We start from the raw sequence: 18,007 nt of genomic DNA, 5'->3' as shown, positions 1-18,007 counted from the left end.
GTTAGTGGTATTTCGAACATGAGTGGCACCTGGGTGTGAAATACTTTATTAGCACCCCTATCCAGAACTTCATGGGCGTAGGCAGCATATTGTCTAGGGGGGTGGGGGCAGTCGATAGTGTGATTGAGTTTTATCAACTGCTTTTTCCAAACCAGCTGCTTTTTCAGTCATATCTAATGTAAATTTGAAGGTCTCGGGGGGGCAGCTGCCCCCCTGCCCCACGTCCCTACGCCCATGCAGAACATATACAGAATTATAATATGCAGAATCTACTCATAGTAAAACAAAGGGTACTAGAATAGAGTACCTACCTTAAAATTTTTATAAAATATTACAGAATGGGAATCATTTATTAATAAAACAACAATAATAGTCATGGTCGAACTATGTGTCACTGTTTTTTTTTATAAGTAAAATTAACAAACACACTGGTGCTTGGTTAATAACACTGACAATAAAAGGCACCAAAAAATTCATCTGACAACTTTGTCCTGCATTTGGGTGGCACCAGTTGGTCTTTGTTACGTGTATTAGCAGTGACCGGTGCAGGTGGAGGGAATAGTTAACTATATCCTTCGGAGGAAAGGATGGGCTCCCCAAGCTTGCGTATTAATTGAAAACGCCTATCGTGTCGAGTTGGGGGGAGGGAGGACTTTCTCGTAAGTGGTGAACTTGAGTTTTAAAATAATCTTTGTATTTTTTTCATGACCACACTGCCTTTTGTTTTTTTTTCACTGTTTAATCAATTTTTGTTTCACTTTCAAATAAAAGGACCTATCCCTATTTGGAACTCTTATTGATTTTGTCATAGAAAAGGCAGTGTCGTCATGGAAAAAAATACCAACGTCGTGTATATGGGGATGACAGACCAACTTTTGAATCAGCAACCTTTCATTTGCTATTAGAAGAATAAAATGATAAATTTCGCACCTATAAATTCAGCATTATATCATTTTTAATTAGAAGAATATTCAACACAGTATTACAGAATTCAAGAACAGTTAGTGAACTTTCTAAGTCAATGGACCGGTAACCTGCTTTGACCTGCAATTTCGAAGAAACTTGTACCACCTTTACTCAACGCAGTATTAAAAAATTCAAGAACAGTTAGTGAACATTTTAAGTCAATGGAGCGGTAACTTGCTTTAACCCTGAAGTGATTATTTTGTTTAGTATAATACAGTTTGTTTTAATTTTGATATGTTAGTAACTCTACTGATGATGATGACCGACTGTGTCTTCGAAATATTTAGAGTCTTTGTTTATATTTTTGTTTCACTGTCTAATAAAAGGACCTATCCCAATTTGGAAGTCTTATTAATTAAAGTATTCTTGATCGCCTGTTTTTGAACCGCCTCCAGATCATCGTTCAGATAGTCCGTGTAATAAACTTCTGGGTCCCACATAATGAATTAACAGTCTAGAATACAACGTATATGCGTGGTGTATACAGTGTTCAATTGAGATTAGGACAAGCCCGCAATAAGTGAGCGCACTGCACATTTGCCCTTTTTCACCAGACCGGTAAAATGCGCGCTAAACAAACAGTCGTTCTAAAAATTACGCCCACGATTACAGAAACATATGCAATTGGGCCCAGCAGCCTTGGGCACAGGAGACCTTACTTCAGTGGTTTTTTTGGTTCATTTGGTTTTCTTTTGGATCATTTTGGTTTTCTTTTCGCTGAGTTGGAGGCCATTGCTGTAACATAGTTGAAGAAAAGTTTTCCTGGTATCATTACTGAACTGGGGACATGTGTCAAATTCCTCTGCGACACATTTCAGAATCAGGGAACGATCGTCCGCATGTTTGACTTTCTCCTCAAATTATTGAACTTAACTAATTACTGCTACGAATATGGGGGCTGCTAGATTTTGAATACTCCCTATGCTACCACAACACAAAACTATGGATAACAGCTACGCTTCTTTAAGATACTACTTTGGGGGGGGGGAATTCCCTACTTTTAGTGGTAGGTACATTCTCTTAATCTACCTTAACAATTAACACATTTAATTTTTTTATACTGAATCTTTAACCTAGCATCAGCTCATAATATCGAGACATAATTTGCTCAAAAGTTTGTCACAGATTAAAACCTATTTTTTGGAGCTTTTTTATTTCATTTTTAAGCAATACATTCTTATTATAAACTTTCGAGTCGGTTTTTTGCCTAGCATATTAACAAAGTTGAGAAAGAGATGAACAAGTGATCAGTGGTTACATAATCAAGATCGTCAGAGGCTGTTTTAATAATCGCTAGTTCTCAACTCCAGTTTCCCAGACTCTTCAATCATTGTCAGGACATGTACACCAAAGGGCATTTTTCTGCCCCGAAGCCGAACAAGAGAAGTTAGGGGCTCTTTACTTCTCTCACCAGTAGATTGATTAACGCATATCATTTGGCAACGGCTACAAGGCCCAAGAACCTGAAAAGTCAATATAAATGAGAATGTGTTTACCACAAATGAAAAGATTTATTTTTGTGGAGTACACATTTGGAGGATTATTCTATAAATCATAATAGACTAATTCCGAAGACCTTTTCAGTTTCATTCTCTTTATTTATTGTATGTTATCAATTTTTTGGGCTTTAAGATGTCTGATGAAACCTCGTGGGTAAGAAAATGAAATAAAATCAAGATATGGATCTTCTGAATTTTGGGTAGAACTAAATCAGATCCCAATTCAAAAACCGAACATTCTGACCATCCATTTAGTCGTCGTTGTCACAAGTAAAAAAGGAAGAGCAATCCGCCTTTCTGAAACAGGATTAGGCGGAAGATATCCTGATCTTTTTTAGGAGAGGCATAAAGCTCTATCCGGCACGCAAACGGGTCTTTTTTGGAGGGGGCCTATTTATTTAAAAAATAAATAGGCCTATTATATGAGCCATAAAGGACATTGTTGATAAAATCATAATATATATTTTTTTGGACAGGGGGGGGGGGGGCTGACCCAATAGTGGTGTCGATTCGTGAAGATTTAGAAGGGGGGCAAAATGTATTTTCAAAATCTAGGGAGGCATATTTGTCCCACTGAAGTTTGACTTTTTGTCTTAAAAGGGCTCTAGAACTTTTTTCCCGTTAAGTTTAGTCTTCTCCCAACAAAGAGACTATATATCGAGGTGGGTCAGGGCTTAGCAAAAGGCCAGATTTGAACAATGACAGAGAAAGCCCATAAAATAGAGGAAAAGCAGAACAGATGAACAGAGGCAGGCTTAGAGAAAAAGAGACCAGAGGCCGAGGAAGGTCAAGGCTTAGAAGGGGTAGCAAAAGACTAGACTCTAACATTGATAGAGCAAGGCAATATTTCAATAGCAGAGAAGGAGAAAGACTGAATAGAAGCCGCATTAGCGACAGAGCGACTCGAGGTCAAGGAGAGGTAGTATAAGGCCAAACTTTGATAATGGCCTTGAAAGGCTATATTTAAATACAGAATAAAGACAACGGATGAACGGAGGCAAGAACAGTGACAAAGAAACTAGATCCTGAGGAGCTTAAGGGTTTAAGAGACAAAGGGAAATGCTAGATTTTAGCATTGGTGGAGTGAGGGGGAGGGGGGCTAAGGTTCAGCAGAGGAAGTACAAAACTAGACATTAATAATGGTAGAGGAAGGCCATATTTGCGTATAGAAAAAGGAAGACGGATTAACGGAGGCAACGTTAATGACCAAGAGAATACAAGCCATTTCACAGTTACTAAGGAAGCACTTATTGCTGAAATTGAGTATCTCCAGAAGTTACTTGGAATCGTTTTGAAAGAGCTGAATCACAGCAGAGAAAAAATTAAATTATTCTTCATTTGCATACATCATGGCAGTACTGTCAGAATGACGTCATTTTAGTTATAAGGACATTTCAGAATGTATAATTACTATAGCTGCGTATAAAAAGTAACATCATTTCTTATTTAAACGTCATAACTGGGCAACAAACATGACGTCGATTTCAATATATAACTAGTGATTTGCATGCAAAATTTTAAGAATGTCAAATTTAAGTATTACAATCAAAAAGGCAGATTTGGTTCATTCTGCTTTTGAAAAAACATTTCAAAAGATCTATTTCAAAATATATTACAATGGAAAAAGTTATCGGAGCGAACAAAAAAAGAATAGTATGAGCCCCGTCTGGAACGAAACAATTCTCTTCAAGGAAGATGGGGATAACACATCGTTCGATGTAAAATTCCAATTGAAACGGAAAACTAAAAAATTTCGGACTAATTAAAAGAGGTGTGCAAGTCGGCAATGGAGAAATTACTATTCCAAAGACTTTGTTAAATTTTGTTAATGAATTTGTTGTTGACATAAAGCCAACACCAAGTCACCAACAAAGCAAGCAAAATCCACCAACTCTTGTCGCAAAACTTCATATTAAAGTGGAGAGGCTCGATTCTGTTGTGAAATTATCGTCATTGAACTCGTCACAGTCGCCTCATGATTCTTCAACGGTTTTGGAAACCCTGAACAAGGACAAAATATCCATGGAGGATATTAAGGAAGAAGCCAAGGAAAATTCAAAGGTCCTCCAGACATTGCAACATGAAGAAGAATACCATGAAACGTTGGATAGTTGGATGTTTGAGCATGGGAGAGGTAGAGAGGCTCGATGGGCGGTGTTACTGGGTTTTTCTCAGGAACACTATGATATTAAAAATACGTTTCAATACCTATTTGATCTTAGTGGCAGTGTAGATATACTTCCACCAGAACTAGAAGATCAAAATATAAAATTTTCGGGGAAACTTGAAGAAGCTAGAGACCTCGCTATAAGGAAATGGGGTGTAGTTCAAGAACAATTTTTGCCTGAAGACTTTTTCAACAAACCTAGTATAGATGATATATGGCTGGATGAGATGATATCTGTACATAACTTGGCTTTCAAAAACTCAACAAAAATGTGTTCTATTGAGTACGATTTTTGTCCAGTGGGATCTTTTCAAATTCCTTCTAGCCAAAGAAAATTGACCAATAAGGTTCTTGATTATTTAAAAAACTTAGTAACAAGGAGTGATGCAGAAAATTTTCTGAAGGTCTATGGATCCCATTATCCAACTGGGCGTCACCATTATGGAGGTATTAATACATTTTATTCGCTTTGGAAAGAACCAAATTCCTACCCAAAGATAGTGGCCAGTAGCTGTAAGAAGCAATGTTGGTTCGGACCCAAGAAAGATTTTATTGAACTTGTTAAGAGATCACCTTCTGAAGGGTATATAATTAGCAGAGGACCCCTTAATGAATGTGTTCCGGTCTGGGAACTTCTTAAGACCGACTTTCCTGATCAAGCCAACCTTCTGAGATTAGTTTGGGTAATAAAAGCCACATCGCAGTCAGATTATATTCAGAAAATGAGGCAGCACTATCTGGAACAAATGATGGAAGAAAGAAGGTGTTAAAGAAAGTACGGTTTCATCGTATAACAAATTATACAGAAAATTTCAGAAAATGAGGCAGCACTATCTGGAACAAATAACGGAAGAGAGAAGGTGTTAAAGAAAATACGGTTTCATCCTATAAAAAATTATTCAGAAAAATTTCAGAAAATTCAGAAAATGAGGCAGCACAATCTGGAACAAATGATGGAAGAGAGAAGGTGTTAAAGAAAATACGGTTTCATCCTATAAAAAATTATTCAGAAAATTTCAGAAAATTCAGAAAATGAGGCAGCACTATCTGGAACAAATGATGGAAGAGAGAAGGTGTTAAAGAAAATACGGTTTCATCCTATAAAAAATTATTCAGAAAATTCAGAAAATGAGGCAGCACTATCTGGAACAAATGACGGAAGAAAGAAGGTGTTAGAGAAAATACGGTTTCATCCTATAAGAAATTATCTTTAGATTTCCCTCGCAGTGTTCGAAAGTAGCACAACTATTAAGAAAAACGCTAAGAGAATGTGCTGAAAAAGTGCCAATCCTATAAATACTTATTCAGAGATTTTTTACAATTTTTCGATAACCACCCAACTAGAAAAAAAAAATTGGAAAGGAGATTGTGCAGGAAGTGCACCAAATCCAGCAAATTCCTATACTTTTGACTCCAGCCGACATTCATTCCTAGATTTTAACTCTAAAACAAATACAAAAGAGTCATTCCAAGGGGGACGCCTCAATGGTGTCTCCGGCTATCTGTTACACCAGAGGGGAGATTCAGAAATTTCTGGATAAGGTTGATCCGGACAGAATCAAAAATCTTTCAGACCTCGAAAGAACCCTTAAAACAGCCTTTTGCCCAGAAAAAAGCGTAGGACAAAAACTGCAAGAATTGGTTAGAGAGAAACAGAAAGAGAGCGAATTAGTCTTTCAATTTTATTCTAGAATAGTTGGTAAGGCGAAGGATTAGTGCAAGTCAACCGACCAAAATGACGCCAGTAGTCTCATATCAAACATTTTTATAAGAAGGCAGAAACAAGTACTTAAAACAACACATACCAAAATATACCCTTGAAGTGGAACATGCACTAAATACCAAAAATATACCCTTAACATAGTAAAACGCTAAATACGAGAAATACACTTATATCTAACTTGCGTAAGCCTAGCGACAATCTACATTATTCTGAAATGTCAAACACACTGTTTTAGAGTTGCTCAAAAATTAGGACAATTTACAAAAATGAAGACTGAAAACAAGTTTGTGCTGGAAAAGTATTATGGAAGGGGGTTGCCCAGAGTGGTAATTAAATACGTTACCTAAAATAACCTAACCAAAATATCAACTAAATATCTGATTAAAATATAGCTATAATGTAGTTTCCCAACGAGCCGAAGGTAATTGTCTAGTATAGACAGCGTGAAAACCGAATATTGTCTCATATTTGCGATTCAAGTTCTGGAGTGTATATTATATAATACACAAGTACACTATATTTTTCCGAAGCTTTATTATTTTAGCTTTTTAACTTTTTAAAGTTTGTACTGATTAGAAATAAAAAGAGGATCTACTGCAAAACACCTTGTAACGATTCAGAAGATCTTTCCACATTATACTTATTATGGACTAATAATATGCAAGATAAATTGAAAAGATAGGAAAAAACTATTAAAATTCTATACTGTGATTATAACCTTTCCCATATATTTGGTAATGTGGTCTGAAGCAAGAAGCAAGGATAACAGTGTAAAATCTATGCTGCTAATCTCACTGAAGAATGTAGAAGAATCAAAAAGTAAATATTTAAAATGTTTTTTCTTTCAACCTAAAACTGTAATTAATAAAAATAGCACTTTAAAAGCAAATGCTAATTAAGTATCACCAACGCCTATATATTCTTATAGAAACTCTTCGGAAAGAATTCAAAGTAAAATTAGCACCATGTAAATGTTATTACTCTCACCACTCTTACACTAACCAGTAAAATATTCTAGTAAGGGAACAGTGAGTGCACCGTACAGAACAGCATAGCACCAATTTCCTCTATATTATACCAGGAAATAACAATTTTAACCCAATTAAGGCCCAAAACCGATTGGAAAAAAAAAATCTGAGATAGCTAATTGGCTTTAAACTAGAAAAGCATAGTCTCCAAGTTTTAGAGACCCTGTTGACGTGCGGTGGCATATTCATCCCTGAACATTTAAATGCGGTCATTTTAACTGAACAGTGGTTGTAGACGTGTTGTGTAGCACTACTTACGGCTGCACATCATTGTCAAGCTCCATACTAGCAATTAGTAGTGGCGTCGTTTCGGGCAGGGGGGGGGGCAAGAGGGGTGCAGTTTCCCCTCCAATAATTTGGAGAAAAAATATTATATAACCCATACCCCTTGATGCTTCGGATGGACACTCCTGGTAAAGTTGGTGTTGATAACAATTTATATTCAATGATCAGTGTACAAATAAAACGAACAAAATGCAGAAAAAAAAGAAAAAAAAACTTGAAACTAATAAACAAGATTAGCAAAGACCATTGACAAAAAGTTTTGAACTGATGGGCAGGATTTTGACTGTCCAACCAATTACTTCGGAATATTTCCTTAAAGCATCAAAACCATTAAAATAAAAACACTTTTTGCCCCGGCCCGATCTTAGGTGTATTCAGACATGAAAAACGGGATTTTCTTAGATTTTTCTTTTGGTTATTGCACATTTATTAATATTTTTTCTTTGCGTAAATTTTCTCCTTTGTTGTCCCACTGAATCGTAAACAGAAAAAAGCGAAAACTTTTTCTGTTGAAACAAAAAGTCCAAGTGAACGATCGTACTGCCAAATTTAATACCTGCATCATAAGGTTTCCACAGCGTATTGAATGAATATGCTCTAGTGGGAATATATCAAAATTAAGTGAGAAAAGTGATATTTTTTGAATCAGAAGAAAAAGATAATTATTCTATTGATGAGTCAATAGTTAGTACAACAAAATTCAATATTGGATAGCCTAATTTTGCTTTCTAAAAACGTATTCCTGTAGGCAAGTTAATTAACTAGTAATTTAAATTAATGATATGAACGGATGGCTTAGATTTTTAGCTGTTCAATGACATATATAGTTGTTTTTTTTCAATTCGTACTTGGTAACAAGACGTTAAGGTTTTATTGTTGCATAATCTTAATCATTTAATCTCTGTTTTTTTTATCCTGTTTACTGCTGATTAATGGCAGGGTTTGTCTTATGCTATACCAACCAGTAAACTTTAAGTTTTCTTGAGCTCCATGGTGACGTATTTTTTGCTCACTTTCTGGTGATTTTTACACACGTTCTTTATTTTTAAACATGCATCTGATTTTATTTTTAAACTTGCTTCCATTTTATCTGCATCTGATCGTCAAACATTACAGGATAAAGTGTTCCGTGAAGAAAACGTACGATGTCAAAATCTTCATCCAGTATTCATTAAACAAGTCAAAGAAATACAATCTAAAGGTAGAAAATGAGGAACTTAGAGTATTTTGGGTACTCCTCCCCCTTACTCCTCTTCACCTCCCCTACCCCCATCCAGAGAAAAAACAAAAAGAATTGCGTGGTATCTACAACTCATGGTATTTTGGCATCTGGACAGACTTTTACATAGATATTTATTGCTACAAAGGCCTTTTCGGGCCATGGCCAAAAAAAGATGATAAAAAACAAACAAATAAAAACGGTACTTTCCCATTATGTGGACACCTCGGCTCTAGACAGTCAAATGAATGCAGTGATGGAGACCCGTAAAGCGAGTAATTGTAATCTAAATTGATCGAAGAGCGTGGTTTCTCATTAAATTACAACATTTAAGCTGTTGTTTTTTGGGGTTTAGGGGAGAAAAAGGTATATAGGTTAGGTTAGATTACGTATTTAATATATGCAATACTTTACCCCCATCCCCCCTAATTTGTAAATATAAAGTCCAAATTTGTTTATAAACTATTATATAAACTCTGTTCAAACTCTGTATAAACTCTGTTTCTGTTCGTATTGATGATAGTATTTTAAAACCTTTGGAACCTTTGTTATATCTTGGTGTGCCTTATGGACCAACTTTAGCTCTATGCCGTGCTTCTATCTCTAAAGCAGTTAAAAGTAGAATAGCGCCTAGTTTCGGGGCAGTAGTTTCGGGCTAGTTTCGGGGCAGTTTGTCTTCGCGATCTTCTTTCTCAGAAATCACTGGCTCGGGTATATAATACGGTCGCTTTGCCTCGGATTTTAGTTTTTTCATCGCTTCTCCCCTTTTTTAGAATTAGTAATATTGCGCATGTAAAAACCACATTTTTTAATTTTGCTTAGTTCCTTTGCCGTTTTTCTAAATCTGAATCAAATACCTTGTCAATGAATACATATAAACTATAAAACCCTGTTGATGTTTTGGAGAAAAAGCAAACGAAATTTTTATCCAAATTACCTCTTTTTTCTCGTAATTTATATAAAGCTTCTTATGGTCCGGAATGGTCCGGAAGGTAAACAAAGGCCACCATTAAGGGGAAACTTTCAGCGTGTGTCGAGAGGGATATTGAAAAAATAAAAGGTTTTATGTGCACACTGCTATTAATGATATTAGGCCTACTGTTGCTGGAACAACAGCTATTACCACAGCTGAATTTTTTTTTGATTTATTAGTTATTGAATGAAGTGTTAATTTTAAGTGTTAATTTATTATTTATTGAATGAAGTGTTAATTTGTGTGGTAAGTTTGATTGAAGGCCTTTGCGTACTTGTTGTTATATAGTTTAAAAGAATTTTATGGCCTGTTGATTAGCGGTTATTACTATTTTTTTTTTTTTTTTTTACTCTTCGTATTAAGAGGAAATAAAAAGTTTGAATTGAATTGAATTGAATATTCATCCTATTTTGTTTTATTTCATTAGCATTAACCAAACTTGACTTTTTATAGGTGTCAACATAATGAAACAGTACCATAAACACCTGCGGGCATATTACAAACACCAAGTAATAGCAATACCATAACATAACAATGACACAGCAATAACAAAAAAGAGCCAGAAGATCTTAATAACACAACAAATAAAACATGAAACTCGCATACAAAATAATAATACAAATATTATTAAAAACTTACAACCTAGCTAACATTAAGCAACTCACAATTTATCAGAATAATTTTCTTCTATGTGTCATGCAAATTCTAACAAATTTACCCAAGCTTTGAAATTCATCCTTCTACTTTCTAAAATGCTTCTTGTACCTCAGTGCCAGATTTAGCTACTGGACTATGGATGTTTTGTAATGCTCTAAAACTTTTTCCTCTGTCCTTTATTCTTCTCCTGTATCCCGTCCTTATAGAAAGCAGATAGCATGGAGTATGCTTTATAAGTCTTCTTTTCAATTCCCTATTTTTCTTAAGATTGATGAATCGTTGCTTACCTTAAAAATAATGCCGGAAACTTGAAAGCTTTCCCATTCTTCTTCTTCAAATGGATCAAGGCCGGAAACAATCAAATTTCCACGAAAACGGTCGATCATTTCGTCCTGAATGATAAGAAAAGTCGTTAATCAGAAATAATAGAAAATGATGTAAAGAAGTTCTCAGAAATACGGGTCAGCTTTATGAAAAAGTGGTAAATTCAGCAAAAAACAATATGTTCTTGACAGTGGCATTGTTAATATTTTTGGTTTTCTGACAATAATCATCGAGGAATTTCTATAGTACTGATTTTGAGAGGGGCGCTTATATATTGAGTTTTCGGGAATGGGGGTGGCGAGAAATTTACCAAACGGCAGCAAAAGTGATTTGAATTTTAGCACTATTGAAAAAACGTATTTCTTCTACTGGAAACCATAATTTTTAGTTTAGAGTAGAATATTCACTATTTTAGGCAAGGCCGTATCCAGGGACGGGTTTTTGACAGGGAAGGGGGTTTGCCCCTCCCCCTCTGAAATATTTTTTCGACTCGTAAACATATAAAGAAAATGAATATAAACAATTTTTCGATGCGTTTTCAAAGTTTTTGTACTCCCCACAAAAAATCCTTTCTTAAAACCCACTCTCCCTGAAAAAAATCCTGGATACGACCCTGAGTTTAGGGAAGAGAAATCACGGCCAGGATCGTGTATATTTTACATCAGGTGGCAATGACAAGGGCCACGATCTTTACGAAACTCAAATGAATATTGTGGCTTAATCGTATCTACCATAAATTACGTCACGAATATACAGTGGGAGCTGGAAGGTAGGATGACCAGACCCCTCCCAATAAAGATTCCGAAATAACAGATATATATGTAATAACGCAGAAATACTGGCACTTCAATGTGTGTTTTATGACTGCCTCAGTTTTACTACGCAACAAAAATTATTTAAAATGCATAAATGCTTGATTCTTCACCTCATCCGGGTTGCAGCGGTAACAAGCAACCTAGTAAGAGACGATCACGTCCAATGTTAAGAAATATAAAACTCCTAGGAATATTATATAACTAATTTCTCTACCTTTGGGTTTTTACGCAGAAAATTCATTCGAGCGGAAGGAGTTGCATGGGAAATAAAAAGGCAAACAGCGGCCGAATTATATGAAAAAGGGTACTGTTCTATTATCTGTATAACACGCGAGGTATTTTACAGCGAAGATGCTAAAGCAACTAGTCAAACAGGTTTTTTCAACGGAAATTTCCTGTGCTGAAGATTGCAAACAGTGATCTGTCACTACGTTTACAATATTTAAAGTTTTGTTTTCTGGGGTTTAGGGGGGAAAAAGGTACCTAGATTAGGTTAGGTTACATATTTAATATATGCTATGCTTTTATAGTATTACCTTTACTAATAATTAATAAAAAAAAAACTTTCCGAAAAATAAGTTTTTCAAAGAAAAGTAAAGGCCATTTTAAATTTAAGCTCAGGAGATACAAATACATGTTAAAATTCAAACTCAAAACGACCAGAAATTACTATTAAAGAATAAATGAAACCCAAAACGAACAGAAATTAAATAAACAATCATAGCAAAAAACATACAACAAGTAATAATATAAATGTCATAAATTGACATCAGTACTTAGAAGATTGTGGGAAAGTGTCTTCCTAAAAAACGTACTGCCTATCTGTAATTCAGAACCAATGCACAACATTGCAAATAAAAAGGTGTTATTAGAGGGTTTTTAAGGCATAATGTGTGTCGGTGGGAGGGGGCTCGGTATACTTACATCACTTTAGACTATTAAAAAAGACACTAACCCTTTCATGTCCAATCGATTGAGCCTGTTTTTAAGTTTCTACGACAATGCCTTCTATAAAAACCTTATATACCCCCAGGCCATAACTTAAAACCCTTGCCCTGAGGGTTGTGGGGGAGTTGTCCTCCTCAAAAATATATTTTCTATCTGGAAATCAACTACGCTGAACAAAATGGCTATCTCAAAATTTTGATTGGATGTGTTTGGGGGGAATGATGGGCATTGGGGGGGAGGGGTAGTTGCCCTCCAATCATTTTCGACTATTAAATAGGGCACTAGAACTCTCGATTTCCAATCGAATTAGCCCCCTTTGAAGTTTTTATGACGACTCCTTCCATATGAAGTGCCTCTGGGGAAAAAAAATAATAAATAATAAAACATTGGAGGCCTATGGCCTTTACTATAGGCAACGCTACAGCGTTGCCTCTGATATTAATTGCCTTTTTATGCAGCTAAATAGACATACATTTTGCGAGTCTAATATATTTTATCACATTAACACGCATCAAGTAATTGCGATAGAGAAGTAAAATTGGGGGATGGCTCCCTCATTTTTTTTTATTGAAAATGGCATGCTAGGAGATCTAAAAAAACAGAGGTTAAATGTTTGAAAACAAATCTTCTCAATTGAAAGTATAGAGCAACATTAAAACTTAAAACGAGCAGAAACTGTCTTAGACATACATACATACATGCGTGTATTTGAAAACCAGTGGCCATATACACAAAAACAAATAAACAAAAAAAAACAATAAGGAAAGAACAATAGCACTCAACAAATTTAAACTACAGCTTCTTTCCGCGCTTCCAGACTGTCCTCTATAAAACAACCTAACGCAATAATAAGGTCCCTCGAAGTTGTCCCCGAAATACACGGTAGCAGCGGTACATCCCCATGAAAAAAAAATTATCCCTAAAATTCGCTAAACTTTGGCATCTACTCAGAAAATGGTCCATCCCATCCCCTAATTCCCCACAGAGGGGGCAGGCACGCCTACTTCCCGAGCCATCCTCATCATAAGACTTCCAGTATCCTTTACGCAGTGGTATGCAATTTGCCCGGGCCTGCAAGCAATACTTAAGGGTTCTCCACGGTAGGTTCAGCTTCAAATAAAACTCCTCCCCATACGCATCTTTAATCTTTCAATAAAAATGCAGGCTACTAGAATTTTCCAGACCCGTTCGCCAAACCTGAACCTCTTGGTCCCGAAGGCACGATGCAAATTTACCGAGGAAATCTTAAGGTATACCTAGAGAACTCTGACCCTCATTCCATGCCCATGATAAACCAGCATTATCCAACAGTGCTTTAACTTGTTTTGGCCATGCTGCCTTTTTGGTAAAACTCAACATCTCTGTGTAGGCCGCTTTCGCCAGGGAGTTATCAGGTAAGCGCGTAACCTGTAGGCCTATAACTCTTTTAAAATACACAAACTGCAGAGATTCCAGTTGTTTTACCGTAGTAATCCCCACAGCTCACATCCATAATGGGCAACAGGTAGGACTTTAGTCATAAAAATGTACTTGTACATCTACATATTTTTGATTCTCATGATATGTATTTGTCGAAGTAGAGCACAAGCAGCTGCCTTACCACGTGAAATCATCAATTTAATGTGCTCGGTCCAATTCCCATTTGCTGCGACCACGAATCCCAGATACCAGCCTCATCTTTATAAGTAGAGGAATAACCCTGAGGTCCATTCGGCTTCCTACTTTGGAAGATGACAATCTCTGTTTTAGATGCGTTCAGCTTCAACTTCTTCGATTCTAGGTAAGATTCAGTTAAATTGAGAAGAGTTTGGAGTTCCTCGGCTGATTTGGCCACTAAAGCTGTGTCGTCAACGAACAGCAAAAAAGGAAATAGGGTAGTTGCTAGTGATACAACTGGGGCCCATCTCATTTCAAGGATCTCTGCAAAATCATTGATATACAGACTAAAAAGCATCGATGACAACGTGCATCCTTGGCGAACTCCTCTGAAGGTTCTGAATGGCCTAGATACACCTTTTTTAACAATAAAAACCGCAGATAAAGTTACCTCGTACATGTTAATTAATAACATAATAAAAGGCCTGGGTAGGCCTATCTTAACAAGGTAACGGAATAAAATAGGCTTATCAATACTGTCAAATGCCTTTTCAAATTCCAAAAACGCGACAAAATAGAGGCTATGATATGATAGAGGCTAGATGATAGCCTAGATAGCCTGATAGCCTAGAGGCTACATGATAGAGGCTACCACCTATATCAACTTACCACTCTTTACACAAAAGTCTAACCAGTGCTTTACTGAAAGTTGAAAAGTTATTAAATAAGCAAATACTACCGTTTGATAAATGTAAGTGTCTTTTATGTTGACTTTCAATTTCAAACTTTTGATCCGAAAATATTTTTGAGCAAGGGAAATATGCCTAAATGATTTCATTCGTTCATGAAAAGCTGCAAAAAAGTTTAAACTCAAGCTTAAAGATCTTGTTTTTAGGATAATCTATGATCTTTTAAGTTCAAACTTCACTGCTTACTATCATTTGAAAAAAAACTCGTTTCTTATTTAACCATAGATGAAAATGATTCAAAATTCATATGCGTAAATAAGGCCATATCCAAAGGAGAGACGGTTAGTCGAATAGAATCCCCCTCCCCCAAAATTTTTGTCCGGCGCGTAAAAACGTGACAAAACGTATATAAACGAATTTCTGGTGTGTTTTTTTATTTTCTTTTGTCAAATCCACCTACAAAAAACAGCCACCCCCCCCCAGAAAAAAAATTGGATACGGCCTTGGTCGTAAGGTTAAAGTAAAAAAATAAAAAGTATATTAAAATCTGGAACAATTAAAGCTGTCAATTTCTAATCGTTTTATTAAGTAAAAAGTCTTGAAAATTTAGACGCTAAACGTAATAAATCAAAAGCAAAAATCTACCACATATTTATGTGGATGCGGAACTTGAATGTAATTCTTAATTAATCAATGACCAAAATATCAAAACAAAATATGAAGGTTTATAACCTATGTTATGAAACACTATTTTATCCATTTTGGCTACTATCGTCATCTTGTATAGCAAGGTAGGAAACTATTCCTTAGCAATTTGGTTTTGGAATTTAGAAATAGTTATCGTGTAAATTTTTTTTTTTCTTTCTTGATATATTTTCGAGAAAACCGGTATCTTGGGATAGTCTCGCATAAAAAAAACGATCTAGATAGGTCAGAAGTAGGAGAAAAATCGTTAAGAGCCTTAATTTTGGTTTTCGCAAATGACGTCAAGGGTACTATGTTACTATATCATATTAGCATTTCTTATGACATTATATAAGCATTTTCTTATATGATGTAATGCATAACATAAACAATATTGTTGAGTTTCCAACGCATCAATTATTTATATAATATAACGTCTGTTGGAAGGCCCAAAAAACGAAAATTTGCAGTTGCACTTATTATAAATGATGATTCTTTGGAACCAATACGTGAGCTGTCAAACGTGATAAGATGTGAAAATCGACAACCTGGACCATCAATTGCGACAACACATATACGGGCAGCAAAAGCAAATGGCATTGCTAAATTATCTGAAGCAATCAAAATCCAAAAACGGGTCAAAAATGAAAATGAACAGCAAAGATACGGGTGGTTAGAAGATATACAAAAACGAAAATTAGAGCGTGTCAAAAATAAAATGAGGAGTAAAGACACACGCGGTTAGAAGACATGCGACACCTAAAAAGTGAGCGAGTCAAAAATAAAAATAAAGAGCAAAGTCACACGCGGTTAGAAGACATGTGACACCAAGCATATGAGCAAGTTGAAAATGAAAATGATGAGCGAATACGCACACGCTGTTAGAAGAACAGCAGTGGCATGCCAAAAATTAAAATGAACAGGAAAGATACGGGCGGTTAGAAGATATGTAAAAACGACAAATAGAGCGTGTCGAAAATGAAATTAATAGCAAAAACTCACGCGGTTAGAAGACATGCGACACCGAACAAGTGAGCGAGTCGAAAACTGAAATGAAGAGCAAAGAAACACGAGTAGGGGGTGAGTATTGTCCATATATGGGCATTGACCTACTTTCAGGGGTGACGCAACACACTCAGTGAATATAACCAGTACAAGATCATTAACCTCTAATGAGTTAGAATACTAACGGGAGTGTGTAGCTACTAATATCTCTGAAATTTCAGCAATGAATTTACGTAACTGTTATATCACAATTTGTCTACACTTTGAGGTTAAGGGATGGTGTTTAATTAATACAGACATGAATTACGTTGAACTTATTGTGTACTTCGATTTTGTAAGAATTCATGACTGAAAAATCAATAGGCTTCATAGGAATTTAATATGTATCTGTGAACAGTTTCGTGAACAACGGAAACGTCAGAGATTAATTGTCCTTTTAGGGGAATTATTTGGGGTGAAACTCTGTGGGCGCTATAATAGACATCTACGCAATATGGGATGTGGGCGATATAAAATATTGTTTTTGGCAATGCTAAAAAGTTGAAAGTAATAGAGCCATTATGAATTAACCTAGCTTTACTTCCCGACTGTGTTCTGTATATTACACAAGTACTATTTAAGCAGTGTTGTCAATATAAAAAGTTGATACTAATAAAGATGTAGATGCCAAGAAAAGAATTTTAATATAGAAATTCAGAACAATCCTTAGAAATCCTTAGAAATCAACTAGTGAGACAATTATGGATTTAAAAGTCAAGGACTGCAACCACCGAGGAAATCAACCACCAAGGTCCTGTCTCCCAACCTCCAAGGGGTCACCCTCCAACTTTTTGGGGCCCATTCCCCCATTGTTTATGCTTTTTAAGCTCATTTTTTTACATGGTAATTTTATTTCAACTTTTTTTTAGATGTCAGAATGAACAAGTTGACAATAGGGGATTAGTGAGACGATTATAGATTTGAACATCAAGGAAGGCAGCCACCAATGACCCTAGACACCAAGGACCTCAACCTCCAAGGTCCCCGCTACAAAACCTCCAAGGGACCCCCATCCCTCCAACTTTTTTGGCCCATACCCCTATTTTTTTATACTTTTCTGAAGTTTATTTTTTTAACATGATAATTTTATTTCATCTTTTTTTTCAATGTCTTTGAATGAACAAGTACACAATGTGGGATTAGTGCGACGATTTTAGATTTGAGCATCAAGGACCACAACCAATGGCCACAACCTCCAAGGTCCCCTCTCCCCAACCTCCAAGGGGCCCCATCACTCCAAATTTTTGGGGCCCATCCCCCCATTTTTATACTTTTTTGAAGTTTATTTTTTCAACATAATAGTTTTTTTTAACTTTTTTTTACATGTCTTAGAATGAACAAGTACACAATATGGGATAAGTGAGATGGTTATGATTTGAACCACCAATGA

General features: G+C 35.9%; 1 protein-coding gene across 1 annotated transcript in view; it reads right to left on the bottom strand.

Annotated features, from left to right (window-relative positions):
* Positions 1–338: 338 nt before the first annotated feature.
* Positions 339–18,007, bottom strand: part of mal (molybdenum cofactor sulfurase) — a 133,377-nt gene continuing 115,708 nt past the window's right edge. Inside the window, exons 12-13 of the mRNA XM_089101088.1 lie at positions 10,805–10,909; positions 339–2,429 (exon numbers count right to left, since the gene is read on the bottom strand). Coding sequence (XP_088957214.1) covers positions 2,250–2,429; positions 10,805–10,909 — 285 coding nt within the window. The 3' untranslated portion in view covers positions 339–2,249. The remainder of the gene's footprint in view (positions 2,430–10,804; positions 10,910–18,007) is intronic.

Source organism: Artemia sp. Qi Xiang Cuo, chromosome 15, assembly GCF_049724085.1.
Source record: "Artemia sp. Qi Xiang Cuo chromosome 15, ASM4972408v1, whole genome shotgun sequence".
Classification (NCBI taxonomy): domain Eukaryota; kingdom Metazoa; phylum Arthropoda; class Branchiopoda; order Anostraca; family Artemiidae; genus Artemia; species Artemia sp. Qi Xiang Cuo.
The sequence above is the reverse complement of the archived record's forward strand: the minus strand, read 5'-3'. Positions and strand labels throughout refer to the sequence as shown.